The 22,620-nt window shown below is 41.2% G+C and overlaps 1 protein-coding gene across 3 annotated transcripts in view; it reads left to right on the top strand.

Moving 5' to 3' along the window:
* The first annotated feature begins 715 nt into the window (after positions 1-715).
* nudt8.L (nudix hydrolase 8 L homeolog) overlaps positions 716-22,620 on the top strand; it is a 35,122-nt gene continuing 13,217 nt past the window's right edge. For 2 of the 3 annotated variants that reach the window (XM_041569104.1, XM_018225574.2), the window contains exons 1-2: positions 716-791; positions 21,939-22,178. In XM_041569104.1, coding sequence (XP_041425038.1) covers positions 781-791; positions 21,939-22,178 — 251 coding nt within the window. In that variant the 5' untranslated portion in view covers positions 716-780. Of the gene's footprint in view, positions 844-21,938; positions 22,179-22,620 lie in introns of all 3 variants that reach the window. The other variant, XM_018225573.2, reaches the window with a different exon arrangement.

Raw genomic sequence — 22,620 nt, 5'->3', positions numbered from 1 at the left:
GGCTCAGTATTATATGCCACAGCAGTACCTAACAGTACAAAAACTCCCCAGACACCATATATTTTTGAAAAGTACACATTTTGATAAAATTAAAAAAGTACATATGAATTTTCTTGCCTGCCAATTCACCTTCTGTGAACATAGCCCCCTGACTGTGTATAATGGGGGCTATTTAATGTGTACTGTGTGACCCCCTCAACAGTACAAAGACTTCCCAAACATCAATCTGACAATATTTGAAGAGTACACATTCTGATGAAATGAAAATAGTGCACATGAATTATCTCACCTGCCAATTAATGTTCTGTGAGCAATTTCCCCTTACTGCATATATGTGTCGTAAGGATCCCTAACAGTACCAAGTCCCTGAAAACCAAATATTTTTGGAGAATACACATTCCGATGAATCCGAAATGGGTAATTATGTCTTTCTACTTCAAACTACCAAACTGCAAAGCTACGCTAATGGCAGTGGTATTTATGACATTTCTGAAAAACACCTAACATATTACAATTTGACACATTTATCTCACCCAATTTCTTGCATTCAATGGTAAATCACCCAAAATATGAATGCCAAGGCTCTAATGAACAGTTTGATGAACAATATGCATAAATATACCAAATTAACTCTGGCTTTTGGTTGCTTGTGTTCACTGTTCATTTTTAAATAAAGCTTGTTTTAAAAAAAAAAAAAAAAACACACACACGTACACTCACGCTCACACACAAAACACAACTTTATCCAAAGTGCCACAGGGTCAGAGTGATTACAGTGAAATGGGACTGAGGTATGTGCTAAACTAAGCTGTGGAGGCGGCAGTAGTACAGCATGATATTTAGGTACTATTACAATTAAGCTTTTCTGTTTGAATTAATCTAGCCTAGGTACAGTCCCTGTTTGAAGGGAGAGGCTGGATCTAGGAACTGATCATCTACCATTGCTTAATATGATTTAGCAAATTGCCAAAAGATGTCCTAAAATGGACAGCATAATCAATAATTTACCAGACTGTAATTTTACTGTTGCTGAGCTGCTGCCTGGAGGCGGGCAGCAGGCTAATGTACAAAGATAGAATGCTTGTAGGAAGAGCAGCTACTACAACAGAGAGGGAGGTAGTAGTAATGTAGCTCTTAGCAATGGCTTAACTATCCAGCATTTATCTTGTCCTTGTATTTAGTGGCACTGTGTATAATGGTTCCCCATTTGTATAAAAACAGTAAAGTAACATGAAACGTCTGGCACTATGCCTTTTATTAAGCCACAGACTTACTAGTTTCAGGGTGAATAAATCCTCCCTTCATAAGAAATTAACTTTTAAACACATGTGAGAATTTAAAAGCACAGACAGTCCATATGTGACATTTCCATATGTGCAATATTCAGTTAGCAGAGACTACATTTCCCATGATCCCCCTAGATGAATGAAGTACAGAAATAGTGTTGTTTTAACATCATAGGTTATAGTGATAATAAAATCTACATTTAGTATATCTATATATATATATATTATTTATATATATATATATATTTATATATATATATATATATATATATATATTGTGAGAGAAGTGCTGGGCAGGTAGTTGATGGTGTGTATATTTCACCAATAATGAAACGGTATATGCATTAGCTCCAAGGAAAAGTTGTATTGTAGCAGCTAAATGCTACATTTAGTTTGCTGGCTTGGGAAAGCTGGATAAGGGATCCCTGGAGCGAATGGAGGGAGAGTAGGGTGGGCCCTCCATTCTGTGTTCTATATGCTGACCAGAGTTTTGCAGCTCATCAGCCAGGTAGTTGCTTAATTAGCATGCAGGTGTGCAGGAGGGGCTGATCCCTGCTAATAGAGGCTTTCAGTGAGAGAGTCTGTCTGGCTGTGCCTGGGGGAAGCAGGAGCTTCAAACACATGAGAGAACTTTTGTGAGTTTTTCAACAAAACTGTATTTTCTTTGGAAGGGCTGGGCTCTAGGCCTTCCCCTTTATAGAGAGGGGTGATTCTCTGTATTAGATAGCGCCAAGATGGCCTAGGTTTTGTTATTTTCTGTTGTGTTTTTCCTTCTGAATAAAACTGACTGCGAGTCAGTTGTACCCTATTTTCGGGAATTGTGTTGCTTTGTGGGGTGTTTGAGCAAAAGTGAGACCGGTCTGCCCCAGGAGACCAACATCCTGCTACCTGAAATCCCTACAAGTGGTGGAGTTTGCTCTGGCATAAAATTTGTAAGCAACAAAACTGTTTAAAATTTAAAGGGCCAGACACCCATTAATACTGGAGTAGCACAGGACTGTTTTGCTGCTGTGTTTTTTTGCTACCACAATGGAAGACGTACTAAAAGCTTTATTACAAGCTACTGCTGTGCAGCAGGAGACTAATCAGAGACTGATAGAGCAGCTGCACGTCACACAGGAGGCGCAGCACCATGATCGAGAGGAGCTACGAAAGGACCGGGAAATTATTAAGGATATGATGCTACAGTTGTCTACAAAACCCTCGAGGCAACACAAAGGGCAGCTGCTGGTTCAAGCACCACACATCCTAGCAGAATCCTACAAAAAATGACACCAACTGATGATGTAGAGGCCTTTCTCGCTACATTTGAGCGCACGGCTGAACGAGAGGGATGGCAAAAGGAGCGGTGGGCAGGAATATTGGCCCCATTTTTGTCCGGAGAACCCCAGAAAGCTTATTTTGACCTAGACAGTGCTGATGCTGCGGACTATGAAAAGCTCAAAGCCGAGATCCTTGCCCGGATGGGGGGTAACACTGGCCGTGCGTGCCCAGCGAGTTCATGCCTGGGCCTATCAGATGGACAAGTCTCCTCGGCCACAAATGCATGACCTCTTACACCTAGCAAAAAAATGGCTACAGCCAGAGAAGTTAGTTGCAACACAGATTGTGGAGCGTGTTGTGATGGACCGATTCCTTAGGTCCCTACCTTCTGTTCTGCGTAGATGGGTCAGCCATGGAGACCCCGCAACAACTGAAGAACTTGTGCAGATGGTGGAAAGGTATGTTGCCGCTGAGGAGCTCACAAGTTTGCCACAACTAAAACTCACCCCAGCTCTAAAGATGAGGTCTTCAGGAAGCGGTAAGACTGTTTCAAGGGAAGGGGTGCTGGGACAATGATTAAGACTGTTTATAAAGATGGCGAGACTGCGAGCTCTCGGCCTGGGACCTGGCAGAATGCATCAGGAAGGTTTTCACCTCCTAAAAGACTAAATAAAGACTTGATAAAGTGCTTTAAATGTCACACATTGGGGCATATTGCTGCTAATTGCCCCTTGAATGATGAACCAATGGAATGTGATGTTGCCTATCCAGGACGTAGGCTCTCTCTTTTTGCAAATGTGTCATGTACTGCTATGCCTCAAACAGGGTCTAACAAGGCAGTATGTGTGGTCACTGTAGAAGGGAACCCAGTGAATGCTTTACTAGATTCAGGTAGTCTGGTTACCTTAGTAAAAGCGAGTCTGGTAAACCCAGAAAAATTGCAGTCGAATACCATAGGGGTAATTTGTATTCATGGGGACACCCGCAACTATAACACTGCTAATGTGTGCATAAAAACCCCTTTTGGTGCTGTGACCTTTTTGGTGGGTTTAGTTCCCTCCCTGATACATGAGGTTATTTTGGGAAGAGATTTTCCCCACTTCTGGGACTTATGGGAAAAGGGAATGTCTACTAATGTGTCTGCAGAAAACGAAAGTAACCCGGAGCCATTTTGTGATGGTAATAATACATGTGTCCCTGTGGAGGTAGCCTCTGAGAAAGAGGATAATTTCCCCTTGTCTGTGCTTGTTGGGGAGACTGAAGAGCCTAATTCTGATACAAATGGTCAAATTGAAGGGCAAAGGGAAGGTTTGCCTGACTTAGAAGTAAAGAGAGATGACTTTGTGTCAGAACAGTTGAAAGACCTTACCCTTGCTAAAGCAAGAGAAAATGTCAAAACCATAGATGGGAAGCTAGTAGAACCAGGTAGGGCATTGCCCTTTCCTTACATGGCACTTAAACAGGAATTACTATACCATGTAGTTAAGAAAGGAGAGGATGTTGTGGAACAGTTGGTAGTTCCCCAGCCTTACCGTAGGATGGTTCTAGACCTGGCTCATGGTCACTTGTTGGGAGGACACCTAGGGGTAGGAAAAACTACTGAGCGTATTGTGCAAAGGTTTTTCTGGCCAGGGCTTTATAAAGATGTGGCTGATTACTGTGCCTCATGCCCAGAATGCCAGTATACTGCCCCTAAAGCAAACTTTCGAAGTCCCTTAGTTCCTCTACCAGTCATCGAGGTCCCGTTTGAAAGGATTGGAATGGATTTGGTGGGGCCTATGGTAAAGTCTGCTAGAGGGCACCAATACATTTTGGTCATATTGGATTATGCTACACGCTATCCAGAAGCGATCCCTTTAAGAAATGCTACTGCTAAAGCTATATCTAAGGAGCTGGTTCATGTGTTCAGCAGGGTGGGTATACCTAAGGAAATATTGACAGACCAAGGCACCCCCTTTATGTCAAAAGTTACTAAGGAGTTGTGCAAGGTGTTTAATGTAACCCAACTGCGCACCTCTGTGTACCATCCCCAAACAGATGGTTTGGTTGAAAGATTTAACAAGACCCTCAAGAGTATGTTAAGAAAGGTCGTTGACCAAGATGGGCGAAACTGGGACCATCTATTGCCATACCTCATGTTTGCCATAAGAGAAGTTCCTCAGTCGTCCACTGGTTATTCTCCCTTTGAATTATTATATGGCAGACATCCTCGAGGCTTGTTAGACATAGCCAAAGAAACTTGGGAGGGGCAAACAACTCCTTACAAAAGTGTTATTGAGCACATTTCTCAAATGCAGGACAGGATAGCAGCAGTGATGCCTCTGGTGAGGGAACATATGGTACAAGCTCAGCAAGCACAGCAGAGAGTGTATAACCGCAATGCTCAAGTTCGTACGTTTGCACCTGGTGACCGTGTTCTTGTTTTGATCCCTACAGTTGAAAGCAAATTCTTAGCCAAGTGGCAAGGACCTTTTGAAATACTGGAGAAAGTTGGAGAGGTGAATTATAAAATTCGCCAGCCAGGAAAGAGAAAACCAGAGCAGATTTACCACATAAATCTCATAAAACCCTGGAAGGACAGATTGTCTCTCCTTGCCAAACTTGCCCCACCACCATCTTCAGGGGCTTTGATACCTGCGGTTCAGATAGCAGAAACCCTGTCCTCTGTTCAAAAGAAAGAAGTCAAAGATTTTTTAATAAGAAACAGGGATGTATTTTCAGAATTGCCTGGCCGTACTGCAGTAATTCATCATAAAATCATTACTGAACCAGGTGCAAAAGTTAATTTAAAGCCATACAGAGTACCTGAAGCAAGAAGAAAAGCTATCTCTGCAGAGGTAAAGAAAATGCTCGAGTTGGGCGTTATTGAAGAATCACATAGTGACTGGTCAAGCCCCATCATACTAATTCCAAAACCAGACGGGAGTTGGCGTTTTTGTAATGATTATAGGAAATTAAATGCTGTCTCCAAGTTTGATGCCTACCCAATGCCCCGGGTAGATGAATTAGTTGAGAGACTTGGGGAAGCAAGGTATTTAACAACGTTAGATTTAACCAAGGGCTACTGGCAGGTACCTTTGACTGGTAGTGCCAGAGAAAAGACCGCCTTCTCTACACCAGAGGGTCTTTTTCAATATACCGTGCTACCTTTTGGGCTACATGGAGCCCCGGCTACGTTCCAAAGACTAATGGATAAGATCTTGAGGCCACATAGACGGTATGCTGCAGCATACCTAGATGATGTGGTCATTCACAGTTCTGATTGGCTGTCACATTTAGCTAAAGTACAGGCGGTACTGGACTCTATTCGTGAGGCTGGGCTAACAGCTAACCCTAAAAAGTGCTCTATAGGGCTTGAGGAGGCAAAATACTTAGGGTATACCATTGGAAGAGGTTTGATAAAACCTCAAGTCCATAAGATAGAAGCTATCCAAAACTGGCCAAGGCCAGCAACAAAGAAACAGGTTCGTACCTTTCTAGGTATCACTGGTTATTACCGACGTTTCATACCAAACTTTGCCACTACAGCAGCTCCCTTAACTGACCTCACCAAAGGCACAAAGTCTGTAATGGTCAAGTGGACTCAAGAGGCAGAGATAGCATTCCAGTCTTTAAAAACTGCTCTCTGTAGCCAACCAGTGTTGATAACTCCTGACTTTGAACAGGAGTTTGTAGTACAAACAGATGCTTCTGATGTAGGTTTAGGGGCAGTACTGTCCCAAAACAGAAATGGGGAGGAACATCCTGTGGTTTATTTGAGCAGGAAGTTGAATAGCCATGAGACAAAATATGCAATTGTTGAGAAAGAATGTCTGGCAATCAAATGGGCATTGGAAGCCCTCAGATACTACCTCCTAGGACGACAGTTCAAATTGGTGACAGATCATGCCCCACTTAAGTGGATGTGTGAAAACAGAGAGAAAAATAGACGGGTCACTAGGTGGTTTCTGTCCTTGCAGAACTATAAGTTTACGGTTGAGCACAGGCCAGGTAAGCAACAAGGAAATGCAGATGCCCTATCCCGGGTACATTGTCTGGGGGCTACATGTGTTCCGCCCCCTGGGTCGAAACAAGGAGGGGGGATATGTGAGAGAAGTGCTGGGCAGGTAGTTGATGGTGTGTATATTTCACCAATAATGAAACGGTATATGCATTAGCTCCAAGGAAAAGTTGTATTGTAGCAGCTAAATGCTACATTTAGTTTGCTGGCTTGGGAAAGCTGGATAAGGGATCCCTGGAGCGAATGGAGGGAGAGTAGGGTGGGCCCTCCATTCTGTGTTCTATATGCTGACCAGAGTTTTGCAGCTCATCAGCCAGGTAGTTGCTTAATTAGCATGCAGGTGTGCAGGAGGGGCTGATCCCTGCTAATAGAGGCTTTCAGTGAGAGAGTCTGTCTGGCTGTGCCTGGGGGAAGCAGGAGCTTCAAACACATGAGAGAACTTTTGTGAGTTTTTCAACAAAACTGTATTTTCTTTGGAAGGGCTGGGCTCTAGGCCTTCCCCTTTATAGAGAGGGTTGATTCTCTGTATTAGATAGCGCCAAGATGGCCTAGGTTTTGTTATTTTCTGTTGTGTTTTTCCTTCTGAATAAAACTGACTGCGAGTCAGTTGTACCCTATTTTCGGGAATTGTGTTGCTTTGTGGGTGTTTGAGCAAAAGTGAGACCGGTCTGCCCCAGGAGACCAACATCCTGCTACCTGAAATCCCTACAATATATATATATATATATATATATATATATATATATATATATATATATATAGGGCCGTCATCAGAAATCGCAGGGCCCATATGAAAAAATTTCCTGGGCCCCCTGGGCTGCACCCACCACAAGCCCCACCTACAGGTCTGCCCTCCCCACCCCACAGGTCCACCCCCCACCACACACTAAAAAAAAAAAACATTGGTGGCTATGGTTCCAACATGTTAATAAAAAAAATATTGGTGGTCAGGGCCCCCTTTTGAAAAAAACATTTGTGGTCAAGGGCCCCCCCATTAAAAAAACATTTGTGGTCAGGCACCCCACATTAAAAAAAAATTTGTGGTCAGGGCCCCCCATTAAAAAAGTATTGGTGGCTAGGACCCCACATGGGGAAAAATTGGTGTCCAGGCCCCCCCCAGGTTATAAGAAGATTGGTGGCCAGGGCCCCCCTTAAATGTCCCCTCCCCAGAAGTTTAAAAAAAATTAGGTGCCCAGGGCCCCACCACACAACAGGGAGCACAAAGGGTTGCCTTTAGGGGGGCCCTGCCATGTTACACTTACTTCATTAGTGTGGCCCATCTGCTGTAAGTGAGCTGCCAACTACAGAAGGGAGGAGGGGAGCACAGGTGGCTGCATCTTCTTTCAGTACAGCATTTTCTTCCCTTATTGGTCACAGAATTGCAAGTCCTGGTAAAGCTGCATGGTGGTTGGATGAGCTGGAGGAGAAGTTTATACCTCAGCTATCCAATCCCTGAGCAGCTCAAACGGGACTTAAACTCAGTGACCAATAAGGGGAAGTTATGGACAGAAGATACCTCCCCTTGTGCTCCAGCCCTGCCTTCCCGAAGTCAGCAGCTCTCAGAAAGCAGGGGGGCCCGGATAATCAAGAAAGTGCGGCGTGGCTGGGCCCCCCTTACCCTCGGGCCCCCTACAATACTCCCCCCTGTTTTTTTTTAGGGTGTGTCGATTGGTATGAATGTGCACTGGGGTTCATTTGGAGGGGTTGAACTTAATGGTCTTTTTTTCAACCCAACTTAGCCATGTAACTATGTAACCTTCACCCCTTCTCTTGAGTATATTACCCCCAAAGCCTATGAGCTTATCTGTGGCACCCAAGTGTCTATTTTAAAAAAAAGTGTTTTGCCAGGTAAGTCTCTATTTTGTATTTATCTTTAAAGGAGACATATTATGTAAAAAACAAAAAGGTACCAGTGCATTAAACTCATTTAGAAATAGAGGGAATGTGCTTTAAAAAGTTGTGTTTCTGGATACTTTATAGAAAATTTTTGCAAAATCCCCAATAGTCTCGCCCATCTGTTCCACTTCCTCCTTTTCCAGGCTGTGCAGGGGAGCCGGCGGCACTCAGCACTGTAGGACCATTCTCCCCCCCACACACACAACATCCCCTCTTCCCAACCATCAGTCTTGCCCCCCCCCATTAATTTGTCAGATATGAAGCAGGGAATCCAGCTCTGTATCTTATTATCCTGCATGTCAAAAGAGTTACATGCTCTGTTTTGCTTTTTCCCAGTAGATGACCAATGAAGCTGCAATGCATCTTGATTGGTTATCTACTATGGTGTCCATTTTAGGACATCTAAAGCATTTTCTGTTACCTCTTCTCAGTCATCTTGGTTGAGTCCTGAAATTTTAGCAGATCATCATTCCTGAGCAGAGCAAAAAGGTTTGGGGCCAGAGAGGAGTATATTTTAATGTAGCCTAGATATTAACTTGGAGGTACTAGGGGTGTGGAGAAGCTCCTCCACAGTGACAGATGGGGTTTTTGGAGTATATGTAGTGAATTGGCAATAAAAAGTGTGCAGAAGCTGGAAGTCATTTAAAGAGTGGGGTTTGAGGTAAGTTGGCATTTTTGTTGCAGTTAGGGATAGGTGGGGAGGATGGAATTTTCTATCAGGTCTCCCAGAAATTAAATTATTGAGTACCGTATATACTCGTGTATAAGCCGACCCGTGTATAAGCCGAGGTACCTAATTTACCTAAGAAAACTGGAAAAATGTATTGACTCGTGTATAAGCCTAGGGGCCCCATGTCAGATTTCAAAATGTGAATGTGTAAATGTGTAATCATGTTTTATGGCATAGAAATCTATCTAAAACTATTTAAAAGAGCCTCCCCATAATTCCATCAGCAGGAACATGACACTGCAAAAATATGCTTACCCTGAGAAGGATCAGTGTGGGCCAGGTTATAAATAGGACACAGTTCTCTAGCACAGACGCATAGTGATGCCACTGCTGATCCGACGGGGTGAAAACATCAAAATCCCTCATAAAATGGCTGGAGAAATGTTCCCCTTTACACCCAGCACCCTGCGAGCCCTGCAGAGACAGAGGAGCAACTGGAGAGCGAAGATCGAAGGAGAGCGTTGAGCATCGAACTCTTGTCCCGCAGAGCTTTGACTTCCAGCCCAGCAGTGCGACCCCCTGTGACCCGGCCCCAGCAGGACTGTCTGTGACTGACTGTCACGATCGCCGCCCGGAGCAGGTCCAGGAGCTCCGGGCGGCGCGTCCTTCCCTGCCGGCGTTCGCTCCCAAAATGGCGGAGCCCATGGCCGCCACGTGGCAGGGAAGGACGCGCCGCCCGGAGCTCCTGGACCTGCTCCGGGCGGCGATCGTGACAGTCAGTCACAGACAGTCCTGCTGGGGCCGCGGAAGGAGCGTATCTACGGTATGACCCGCGTATAAGCCGAGGTTGAGTTTTTCAGCACATTTTGGGTGCTGAAAAACTCGGCTTATACGCGAGTATATACGGTAAGTAAATTAAGTCCTGTAGATGTCTAAGATGGGGCAAAAAGGAATTCCCCCAGAGAGGGAGGCATACCTCCCAACATTTTGGAAATAAAAATTGTTGTTGGACCACGCCCATTTTGTGGCCACGCCCCTAATTACCATGTTCATTTTACAAAATTTCGCAGGTTATAAAAGTTTGAATATATTTCTTTGTTTCTTTTCAGTTATTACAGTTTTGCTAATGACGGTGAATTGCCCTTTAAGCTGTGAGTTTAACTTTTCCCAAGGGACCTGTTATACTGTTACAATTACTTATTTTCTTATCTACATTGCTTATCTAGATACATTTGAATTGTTGCAAATGTATCTCACCTTCTATTGTGGCTGTTCTGGGCTCTCTGCCAAAAGGTAATTAAGTTAGAAACGTTGTTTCTTTTTGTAGGTGTTCAGTGCAGAGAAAAACGTGACTTTCCAGTACAAATGAAGGACTGCAGGTTGAGCTGTCAAAAGAGGGACTGTCCCTCTAAAAATCCGACAATTGGGAGGTATCAGGTTAATTGGTTTAAAACTTCAAGAAACATTGACCAGGCTTTGTACGAGATAAGCTAGCATTGTAGGTAAAGGGGCAACATTTTTGGGATGGTGATAGGGAAAATTAAGGACCTCCCAGGAGGCCACGGAATGCCTAGCGTGTGCTGGGGTGTTAGTGGACAGGAACAAAACACCAGTGGAGTTAGTAGATTGGTGATGTTAGGTAGTAGGTAGACTAGCCCATGCCTGTTGCTTGCCTGGCGCTAGGGTTTGGCATTGGACTGAGTCAACAGTATATTGGGAGAGGATGGGGAAGACCCAGTGGTCTTGGTACACATAGCATTTGGGTTTGAGTTCAGACATGTCTTGCTGTTATGGCTTCTATGCTGGAAGATGGTTTTCTTCATATGGTTCTATATGTTTTTTTTGTTGTTTTTTTTAAAGACTTTCGTACTTTTGATTAATGTATCATGCTCATTGGTGAGGTGTGGGTATATTTTCTTTATATGGTGTGTTGTTTGTTTGACCCATGCTTAAGTGTCCAGTGCACAAAAAAGCACAAGGCTATAATATGTACTGCATTTTTTTAATAACATTTGCCTGGTCATGGTATCTGTGCATGCTTGATGAAATGTTTTCTAGAATGAATTCCATGTAGGTCTGGGGCATGTACACCCAGGTCCCACAAAATTACTGGTGAGCTCTTTGTCTCTTTCGGCCACTGTCAGGAAAATGACAGCTACAAGTGACTCTTGGGTTTGGCTACAAGTTGTTTCACTCAGTCAGACTAACATTAAACACCCCAAAACATACCAACACCCAGAAAATTAATTCACTGCCACCCTCTATCATTAACAAGTGCAGAAACCTATTGTGGCTATTCCCCTGCTAAATCACAATAAACCAATGCATCAAGCACTCTTTCCTACGGTAGATAGTCAGGGTTAGAGCCTATTAGTTCAACAAGCACTCCAGCAGCCAAAGGGTTACATTACATTTAAACACACTCTCCTGCTAGCCGTACTAGTTAACTACCATATAAATAGGTGACTTACCTATTCCACACACACACCAAGAGTTAAAGGGGTGGTTCACCTTTAACTTCGATCTGTATGGCGGCGCACTCAAGGGTCCAAAGAATCGCTTCATTCAAAAGTTCTCATAAGCTTAAAAACATTATTTTATTAAATAAATTGTGATGCTAAAAACAGCGTCCGAGGTCTGACGCGTTTCGTGTCACTGCACTTCCTCAGAGACCTCAGATCTCATTGGTATACACATTATTTAAACCCATAGTTACCCACCCAGATAGTTTGACCAATTTAACCCTTTCTAATGCACACAATTGTAAATCATTATAAGTCGACTCTATGATTCTGAAAACTTCAATCAAAAATTATCGCATTCAGTTCATTATACAAATTCATAAAATGCCTCTTTAAGTTCCCAAGATTAAATAGTTAATATAGTTAATATTGTCTACTTAGTGTTAATATTAATTTATTACAAACTCTTAAATCAATGGATAATTAAGTTGATAATTTTCCATATAGTAAGCATATAAAACAATTATCTTATTTTCTTATCTCATTTCCTTTGGGTAATAGATACTAAGTTATAATAATCAATTAACATGCTTTTACAATGTTGCGATTCTCCATACATGCTAGAAATTCTCTAGTTCAGGCTAAAAAATTATGAGCTAAATTCAATTAAGCTAGAAATAGCAACTTATATCGAAAACTGAATTTAGACCCTGGGGTTGTCTCGTGCATAATTTGTAAATCCACTTCACTTCTTAGTAATTTCGTCTGCAAATCCCCTCCTCTTGGACCTAAATTCACCCTTTCTATACCTTGCACAGATACCTGTTGCACATCTCCATCATTGCATTCTTTGAAATGCCTCGATACTGGTGTGTTTTCACTCTTTGTTTTTATGCTGTTAAGGTGCTCCCTAATTGTTTTTCAACTTTCTCATTGTGCATCCCATGTACTGCTTCTAGCATTTCTTACACATTAAGAGATACACCACAGCTTTTGTATTACAATTTATATAGCTTTTTATCTGATATATCTCATGTGTTACCCTACATTCAAACGTAATCGAAACTTTAATAGCTTTACACGCTACACACTTGGTAGCTCCACAACTGAACAAGCCTTTACTATTCAACCAAGTCTCAGTCTTAGATTTTGTATTAAATAGACTGGGAGCCAGCGTCATTCCTAACGTTGGGGCTTTCCTTGCCACAACCCAAACCTGAACCTGGTTCAAGTATGTGTTTAAATGTTTTGTCCCCAAGCAGTACTGGTAAATGTTTATTAATAATACCCTTTATCTTGTTAAACTGTAAGCTATACTTCATACTCATTGTTAGTTTGGACTTATCCTCTTCTTCCTTTGGTGTTCTCTCAGCTTGATCTCTCCTTAAATTACATCTACCTTTCTTCGTATCCTGTTGTTTCATAATTAGTTTAATTCTGTCTGAGTTTAAGGCTGTTTTGAAGGCATTTTGCATTGTTTTTAAATTATATCCTTTTTGCAAAAATCTGTCCTGTAATTTACAGGATTCCTCAATGTATTTGTCTTCGGAACTACAGTTTCTGCGAAGACGCAAAAACTGCCCCCATGAGAAAGTTGAAAAACAGAATTAGGGAGCATCTTAACAGCATAAAAACAAACAGCGAAAAACACACCAGTATCGAGGCATTTCAAAGAATGCAATGATGGAGATGTGCGACAGGTATCTTTGCAAGGTATAGAAAGGGCTGACTCTTTGCAGCTTTCAAATGTGCGTTGCTGACTCCATTCTAAAAAGTAAATGCTCTGTAAAGCTACAAATGTATTGCTATTGCTGCTTGATATTCCTGATCTTTCTATTCAGCTCCTCTCCTATTCATATTCCAGTCTCTTGTGCAAATCAGTGCATAGTTGCTAGGGGAATTTGCACCCTAGCAACCAGATTGCTTAAAATGCAAATTGAAGAGCTGCTGAATAAAAATCTAAATAACCCAATTAACTCAAAACCACAAATAATAAAAAATAAAAAACAATTGCAAATTGTCTCAGAATATCACTCTCTACATCATACTTAAAGCTATCTCAAAGATGAACCACCCCTTTAATACACCTAGGCACAAGCTTTCATATGAGCGATGAGTTCTTTAGAGCATAAGGACCAACCTTATTCAATTTTATATTTAATAGAAAGTAGCAGTGCATTTATAGAAGAAAAGACATACATAAAATACAGAAATACAAACAGTAGGTAAAATAAAAGGGATAAAACACTGAAAAACCCTCTACATACCAAGATAGAATTTATTTGTGTCCCCCTGAGGCAGGAGTTGGAAATTTGGGCACATACTCCCACAAAGGTGATTTCTCAAGTATGAGCTACCATGGTAACATCCCCCAGGACCCATACCTCCTATCTGGTGGGTATAGGCTGGCCCTGTTTGGTATCATTAGGAAGCATGTGATCTCTTCATAACCAATATGTGAGTTATGAGGATGTGAATTATATGACAGGAGATATAGATATAATTCATATATATTCTAATAATCTAATAATCAACTGACTGGCCCAGCTTCCTTGCCCAAATGGTGGGACTCCAAATTGTCTCCAGAAGGCAGATATGGATAGCACCTTTGCATAGCCCCCCCCCTGCAGAAGTGTCTAATTAAAGGTCTTTTTGTGGACCTAAAACCAAATGTCTTCAGTTTTAACAGTTTTTACAATGCCAGCACAATACTGTTCTGACATGACAGTCACACCCTGAAAAGCCTATTCTGTGATTTTAGGCAGTTTATATCTGTCCCAGGTTTCTGGGCCGTGCAACCGGGGTACAGGCACATTTACACACAGTGGGAGACAGTGGGTACTGGCACACCAGGCACATTATACACAATATGATGAAATGGCTACTGGTACATTATCAAACCTCCCAAATGTCCTATTTTTTGCGGGACAGTTCCGATTTTGACAGCTCAACCAGCAGTCCTAAGTTTGTTACTGAAAAGTCCTGACCTTCTCTTTGAACTCCTGCACTGAACAGCCAGAAAAAGATACAATGTTTCAAACTTAATTGGCTTTTGGCAGAGAGCCCAGAATAGATACTTAGATAACTTTGCAACAATTTAAGCTAAGCAGGTCTCTTGGGGAAACTGTTATTTGCACCAAATTTTGTAAAATGAACATTGTAATTAGGGAGTGTGGCCACAAAATGGAAGTGGTCAAAAAATATTCACCGCACTCCGCGTGGCAAATCTTTTTATCCCTCTTTCTATTCCCAAAATGTTGGGAGGTATGCAATATACACAGTGGGAAACAGTGGGTTCTAGCGCATTATACACAGTGGGAGACAGTGGGTACTGGCACATTAGCAAATGTGCAAGTCATTGAACTCCTGGGTAATAGTGACCATAATGTTATATCATTTAATGTCAAATATATACTGGTGCCACAAAGAACATGAATTTCAGAAAAGCTAATTTTAGTGCCTTGAGGGCTGCCGTTCAGAGCATAGATTGGGGCATTACGTTTTTAGCTAAAAACACAGAACAGAAATGGTTGTCATTTAAAATGATATTAAATCGTTACTGTTCTCAATTTATTCCCTTAAGGAGTAAATTTAGAAGCTCTAAGAATCATCCTATGTGGCTTAATATGGAAGAAAAGACGTTAATAGGAAAGAAGAGAAAAGCATTTAAAAACTACAAGTCTGTTGGGGCAGAAGCTTTATTTAATGAATATAAATACTATAATAAATGTTGTAAATCAGCAATCTGGAAGGCAAAGAAAGGAAATGAAGAGTGCCTTGGGGCGGAGGCTAAGACTAACCCCAAAAAGTTTTTTAAATATATTAAAAGTAAAAAGACGCAGGTTGAGAGTGTTGCTCCATTAAATAATGGTACCAGTATAGTTGTAACAGATACAGAAAAGGCAAATGTGCTAAATCAGTTCTTTTCTTCAGTATATACAATAGAGGAGTCTGAGTTGCCAGGCTCACTTCATAGCATCTAGTCAGTGGTTGACTCAGGATATGATCCATAAAGCTTTAATGAAAATTAATGTAAACAAGGCTCCAGGGCCTGATGGCATACACCCCCGGGTTCTAAGAGAGCTTAGTTCACTTTTACACCAGCCCCTATTTCTGATTTTTTCATATTCACTTTTATCTGGTATGGTACCTACGGATTGGAGAAAAGTTGATGTCATTCCAATAGTTAAAAAGGGATTACAATCTCAGCCTGGCAATTATAGGCCTGTAAATTTGACATCTGTGGTGGGCAAATTATTTGAAGGCTTGTTAAGGGATCACATTCAAAATGTTGTCCTAGCAAATGACATTATGAGCAGCAATCAGCATGGCTTTATGAAGGATAGGTCATGTCAGACTAATTTGATTGCTTTTTATGATGAGGTAAGTAAGATGCTAGAAAGTGGGGGGAAGTAGACGTGATCTATTTGGATTTTGCCAAAGCGTTTGACACCGTGCTCCACAAATGACTGTTTTCTAAACTAAGGTCTGTTGGGCTTAATGAAGTCGTTTGCACATGGATAGGAAACTGGCTACAGGATCGGGTACAGAGGGTGGTGGTTAATGGTACATTCTCTACTTGGCGTAAGGTTCTTAGTGGGGTCCCTCAGGGCTCAGTATTGGGTCCACTTTTATTTAACTTGTTTATTAATAACTTAGGGGAGTGTATTTTAAGTAATATATCAGTGTTTGCCGATGACAAAACTATCCAGCCTAATTAATTCCATCCAGGATGTGTCATCCTTGCAACACGATCTTGACAAACTGGCAAACTGGCAGCTAAGCGGCAAATGAGATTTAATGTTGATAAATGTAAAGTCATGCACCTGGGATGTAAAAATATCCAAGCCACTTAATGGGACTGCACTAGGCAAATCCATTATGGAAAAGGAACTTGGAGTCCTTGTAGATGATAAACTTGGCTGTAGCAAGCAATGCCAGTTAGCAGGATCAAGGGCAAATAAGGTATTGAGCTTTCTTAAAAGGGGCATTGATTCACGGCAGGAAGCGGTCATTCTTCCACTTTATAGAGCACTGGTAAGGCACCATCTAGAATATGCTGTACAGTTTTGGTCTCCTTCTCTAAAATAGGACATTATTGTATTAGAGAAGGTCCAGAGATGGGCAACTAAGCTGGTAAAAGGCATGGAAAATCTTAGCTAGAAAGACTGGCCTAATTGAGGATTTTCACGCTGGAGAAGAGGCGTTTAAGGGGTGATATGATAACTATGTATAAATATAGTGTAAAAATAAAAACTGGGTAAATAGATAGGCTGTGCAAAATAAAAAATGTTTCTAAAATAATTAGTTAGCCAAAAATGTAATGTATAAAGGCTGGAGTGATTTAATGTATAACATGTCAGTCAGGACACTACTTTTCAGCTCTCTTGGTTTACACTGACTGGTTACCCTGGTTACTAGGCAGTAACCAATCAGACAGTGGCGTAACTAGATGTTACTGGGCCCCATAGCAAATTCATTTTATGGCCCCCAACATAACCACAAGTTGCCCTTTTTTACCAATATATTTTGAAATTGCTCATTAATTAGGGCCTCATGGGGCCCCTATACCTCCTGGGCCCCCCTGCAGCCGCAGGGTCTGCTTCCTCTGTAGTTACGCCCCTGCAATCAGAGACATGAGGGTGGGCCACATGGGTCATATCTGTTGCTTTTGAATCTGAGCTGAATGCTGAGGATCAATTACAAACTCACTGAACAGAAATGTACCGTGTGGCCCCCCTTCAAGTCACTGACTAGCTCAGAGTTATAGAGCTGAAAAGCAGGAAGTTGGATTCTGGCTGTTTTATTAGACATCTGTTCACTCCAGCCTTTATACATTACATTTTTGGCTAACTAACTATATTAGAAACATTTTTTATTTTGCACAGCTTATCTATTTACCCAGTTTTTATTTTCACACTGAACTATTCCTTTAAGAGAGAGAGAGACTGCCCAAGGACCACCATTTGTTTAAAGAGTGGGTACAGGGGTGCTACAATTAGGGTTGCCACCTTTTCCTGAAAAAAATACCGGCCTTCCTATATGTTTGTCCTTTTTCCCTATTATTAACATTGGGATCAATCATCATTTTTACTGGCAGGCAGTACAAAATACAAAAATGGGTGGTTGTGGGTGCACTCCAAGGTTAAGTTCAAATGTGTTTAAATACAATGGACTACCAAATTATACATAGTGGGAGACAGTGGGTATTGGCACACCAGGCCATGCCCTGGCATTTGAAGTACACAGAGGCCCAAACAGGCCCCACCAGCCCAATAATTAGTGACTGTCTTACAGCAGCCCCTCTGGCATTTGCCAAAATCCATATGAGAGGCAGAGGGAAATTAGGGTTGGGATGCATCCAGAGTAAATGAATTGCTAATTACAATTATAATACCACCTTAAAAAGGACAGGATAAAGTAAAGTTATTATCAGTTTTAGCAGTGATCATCAAAACATAAATTAGGATAAATTAAGTGCCTACTTTTACATAAGAGAGTCTCAAATGGTATGTATAACACAGTGCCAATTCCATGAAAAAAAACAATGAAAAACTATTAGAAAGCAACCAGAAAAGCAGCAAAAAAGCTGGCTGAGAAAAGGCATGTATTTATTTTAGCTGGTGGAGAAGCTGTGAATGTGCCTGAGAATGTATATAGTACCTATCAGAGTGTAATGAAAGTTAATGCAAATGTTCCCAGTTGGATATTTCTGCTTCTTCAGATCAGTCTCACTTCTGCCATGCCTTCAGTCTGCAAAGTTTTTCTAGCTCTGCCTAATCTTTAGCTGGTTGATACATATGCTGCCTGTAAAAACAACTGTGCACTGATTGGACAAGCTGCAAGCTAACAAATATCCAATCAGAGTGCATCTGATCTCTTCAGCATCGGGTTTGGATGCAGGACCTTAGCTATTTATTGCTGATTAAAGGATTAGTGCAGTCAGCACAAGAACAGGTTTTTTTTGTCTCAGGTGTCAGATATGTTTTGGGAGGCTTAACCTCCCCTAGCCTTAAAGGACCAGTAACATCAAAAAATGAAATTGTTTTAAAGTAATAAAAATATAATGCAGTGTTGCCCTGCACTAGTAAAATTGCTGTGTTTGCTTCAGAAACACTACTATTGTTTATATAAAATATCTGCTGTGTAGTCATGGGGCAGCTATTCAAAGGAGAAAAGGCTCAAGTTACACAGCAGATAGCAGATAAGCTCTGTAGAACATAATGCTATCTGTTATCCATTATTTATTCTGTGCCATGTAGCCGTTTTTTAATTTTCGCCATTGCTACTCAGCAGCTTGTTTATATGAACTATAGTTGTGTTTCTGAAGCAAACAGAGCAGTTTTACCAGTGCAGGGCAAGACTACATGATATTTTCATTACTTTAAAACACTTTCAGTTTTTGGTGTTACTGTTCCTTTAATGAAAATCTTCCCATGAAAACAGGTTAGACGAGGAAGTGGGCATAGGAAGGGAAATGAGGCAGCTGTAGACTCATGGGTGGAGCTTTTGTAGCAAATTAATTGTAGAGGTATGCTATAGACTCTCTACTGTAATTGAAGAGGAAAATGATAAGCTACTGTTGAAAATACAAAAGGCAGCTAGTTTGGGGTAAGTAATTATAATGGTGGATTTCAATTTCCCAGATATTGACTTGAGCAATAGTACTACCGGGACAGTTAATGGGAATACGTTTATAAATTTGTAGTATGACACTTTTATGTCACAGGTTGTTGAGGAGCCAACCAGAAAATATATTATAATGGATCTAGTGATCCCTAACAACCCATAACATATAGCAAATGTGCAAATGGTTGAACCCATGGGTAATAGCGACCATAATGTGATCTCATTTAATGTTTAGTGCAGAAACCGCGAAACTGAACCCTACATATGGTGGATGGACAACTTCTGTTTTTTTTTTGCACCTGAGAGAGGAGGGGCTGGAGTAAGGCTCTGGTTGCCACCTTAAGAATTAGCTGTTAAAAACCCACAAAATATATTTATCTCTCACTTAGACTGTAAGCTCTTCAGGGCAGGGACTTCCTTTATACGGTTTCATACCACATAACACTTAAAGGAACAGTAACATCAATAAAAATGAAAGTGTTTTAAAGTAATAAAAATATAATGCAGTGTTGTCCTGCACTTTTCAAACTGCTGTTTGTTTCAGAAACATTACTATTGTTTACATAAATAAGCTGCTGTGTTGCAATGGGGGCAGCCATTCAATGGAGAAAAGGATCAGGTTACTCAGCAGATAGCAGATAAACTCTGCAGAACATAATGGTTTGTCTGTTATCCACTATTTAACCTGTGTCATGTAAGTTTGACATCCATGGTGGACAAATTATTTGAAGGCTTGTTAATAGATTACATTGAAAATTATGCTCAGGAGAATGGCATCATCTCAGAAAGAGACCCTTAAAGCAATGACACATAGGGTGCTTTGACTCCAACATGCCACTTCCATTTGTATTAGCCCTTCATGATACTTTACTCAAAATACATTGCACAAAATCTTGCACCCAGAGTCAGGGCCACCATCAGAAACTGTGGGAGCCCATACAAGTTATCTATATGGGGCCCCCATGAACACAAGCACACAGTACCAATTTTTTTGGCCACACCCTTGTGTGTGCTAATCATATGATTAACAAACAGGTATGTAGATTTTACAAGGACAAAAGGTTGAACTTGTTGGATGTATTTTGTATAATACATACCCACCAAGCATTGAGTTAATGGCAGATGCTATTTTATTATCTTTTATTGGAGTATTCAGTAACATTCTCATTTCCTAACAGTAACAGTTCTATTGTCTGTGAGCTGCATGGCTTTAGCCCATTGTCCTTTCACACAGGTGGGAGAGGTTGGATACTTAACTTACCTTCCTTCTCCTTTCTGCCTTGCTCCTATCCCTTCTCCTCCTATGGGTCTTTTTGGTGGTGTGAGCAGGCCCCAATATCAGCTTTAACAGAGTTTGGAAGCAGAAAGACAACATTTGTCATTAGAGGTAACATAGCAGTCAGCCATTGCCAGTTTTTAGTTGGGCACTTTCTGCTACCTTGGTAACATGCTAGGTGGGGGAAGAGGCCATCAGTCCTACTTTGTTTGGATAAAATATACAATAAGCAATATTACAACATAACCTTCCTCCTCCCCGCCTACCTCATGTCCCTTCTCCTCCTCCAGACAGTGGCGTAACTATAGAGGAAGCAGACCCCGCAGTCACAGGGGGGCCCAGACTGTGGGGTCTGCTTTCTCTATAGCTAATAAAAAACCCTCCTTGTCCATCTGTATTATGAAACTCCTCCCAATAAATTTTACACCTCAGAATTCATTTGGCTGCTTCTGTCCTGTGTCATCATCGATAAACAGTGTCCCAGTGCCACTGGCAGCCATGCACGCCCAAGCCATCACACTGCCTCCGCCATGTTTTATAGATGATGTGATATGCTTTGGATCATGAGCTGTTCCACGCCTTCTCAACACTTTTTTCTTGCCATCATTCTGGTAGAGGTTGATCTTGGTTTCATCTGTCCAATGAATGTTTTTCCATAACTGTGCTGGCTTTTTTAGATGTTTTTTTTAACAAAGTCCAATCTAGCCTTTCTATTCTTGATGCTTATGTTGGTGAGTGGCTTGCACCTTGCAGTTCACCCTCTGTATTTACTTTCATGCAGTCTTCACTTTATGGTAGACTTGGATATTGATACGCCTACCTCCTGATGAGTGTTGTTTACTTGTTTGGCTGTTGTAAAGGGGTTTCTCGTTACCATGGAAATAATTCTGCGATCATCATTTTGCGTTGCTGAGTTCACTAGTGCTTCTTTCTTTCTCAGGATGTACCAAACTGTAGATTTTGCCACTCCTAATATTGTAGTAATTTCTCGGATGGCTTTTTTTTCACCTGGATGGAGAACTCCTTTGGCCGCATACAAGCACCCCCCCCCCACTCAAATCAACTCCAGGGCTTTTACCGCTTTATTGATAATGAAATAACAAAGGAATTGCCCACACTTGCCCTTAAATAGCCTTTGAGTCATTTGTCCAATTGCTTTTGAGCCGCTAAAATTAAGTGATTGTGTTAAAAAATGGCTTTAGTTCCTCACATTTTTAAGCAATACTTTTGTTTAACCCACTGAATTAAAGTCTGCTGTTCAACTGCATCTGAGTTGTTTCATTTAAAATTAATTGTGGTAATGTACAGAACCAAAATTAGAAAAAAGTTGTCTCTGTCCAAAGATTTATGAACCTAACTGTATATGTGTGCGGAATTACATTTGGAGATGTTAAACTTTATGGACTATTGTCTTTTTTCAAGCCAAATTAACTATGTAAGATTTCTCTATCTACAGGGACTCTGTGCTTGTGTATACATCTTTCTACAGAGGATTCTGTGGTGTATCTACTTTTCCCTGTGAGATATTATCGACTGAAACAGAGAGGCGATGTCGTAAAGTGTTGAGTCGCTCTATGGTCCCTCCAGTGGCATCAGCAGGAGTTCTTGTGACGCTGTGTACCTTTAAAGGAACTCCGTCATTCCTTTACACATTGCGATCCCCTCAGCTCAGAGGAAGACACAAGGGCGATGTAAGGTATGTGCATTGTTATTTGATCACTTAAGGAATATTCCTTCTCTTTCTTAATTGGCTGAAGTTCGTAAGCTAAATAAGTGAAATTGAAAGTCCTCCACTCAAAAATAATTTTCAGAATTTTTTTGTATGAAAGAAATGATAGATATTCTTTTTGGAATTTTCAATGGTTTTAAAGTAATTTGCAAATGTAGTTGCTATTGTTTATTCCTTTCTGATCTCTGGGTGTGAATCTAAAACAATGTAAATGGAGTCAGGTCTCCCCCGGAATTTTCAATCAGCTGGCTTGCATTGAAATTAGCAATTACAATTTTAAAACTCGCATATATTGGAAACTTGCTTTCTTTCATTATGCAAAAGATTTATGTGTGGAGGACACTGTTAAAATAAAACGGCAGTCCTATTTCTTTGTTGAGGCCAATGTCAGAACAGGGGGAGAAATGGC

Source organism: Xenopus laevis, chromosome 7L (assembly GCF_017654675.1).
Source record: "Xenopus laevis strain J_2021 chromosome 7L, Xenopus_laevis_v10.1, whole genome shotgun sequence".
NCBI classification, from domain to species: domain Eukaryota; kingdom Metazoa; phylum Chordata; class Amphibia; order Anura; family Pipidae; genus Xenopus; species Xenopus laevis.
The sequence above is the reverse complement of the archived record's forward strand: the minus strand, read 5'-3'. Positions and strand labels throughout refer to the sequence as shown.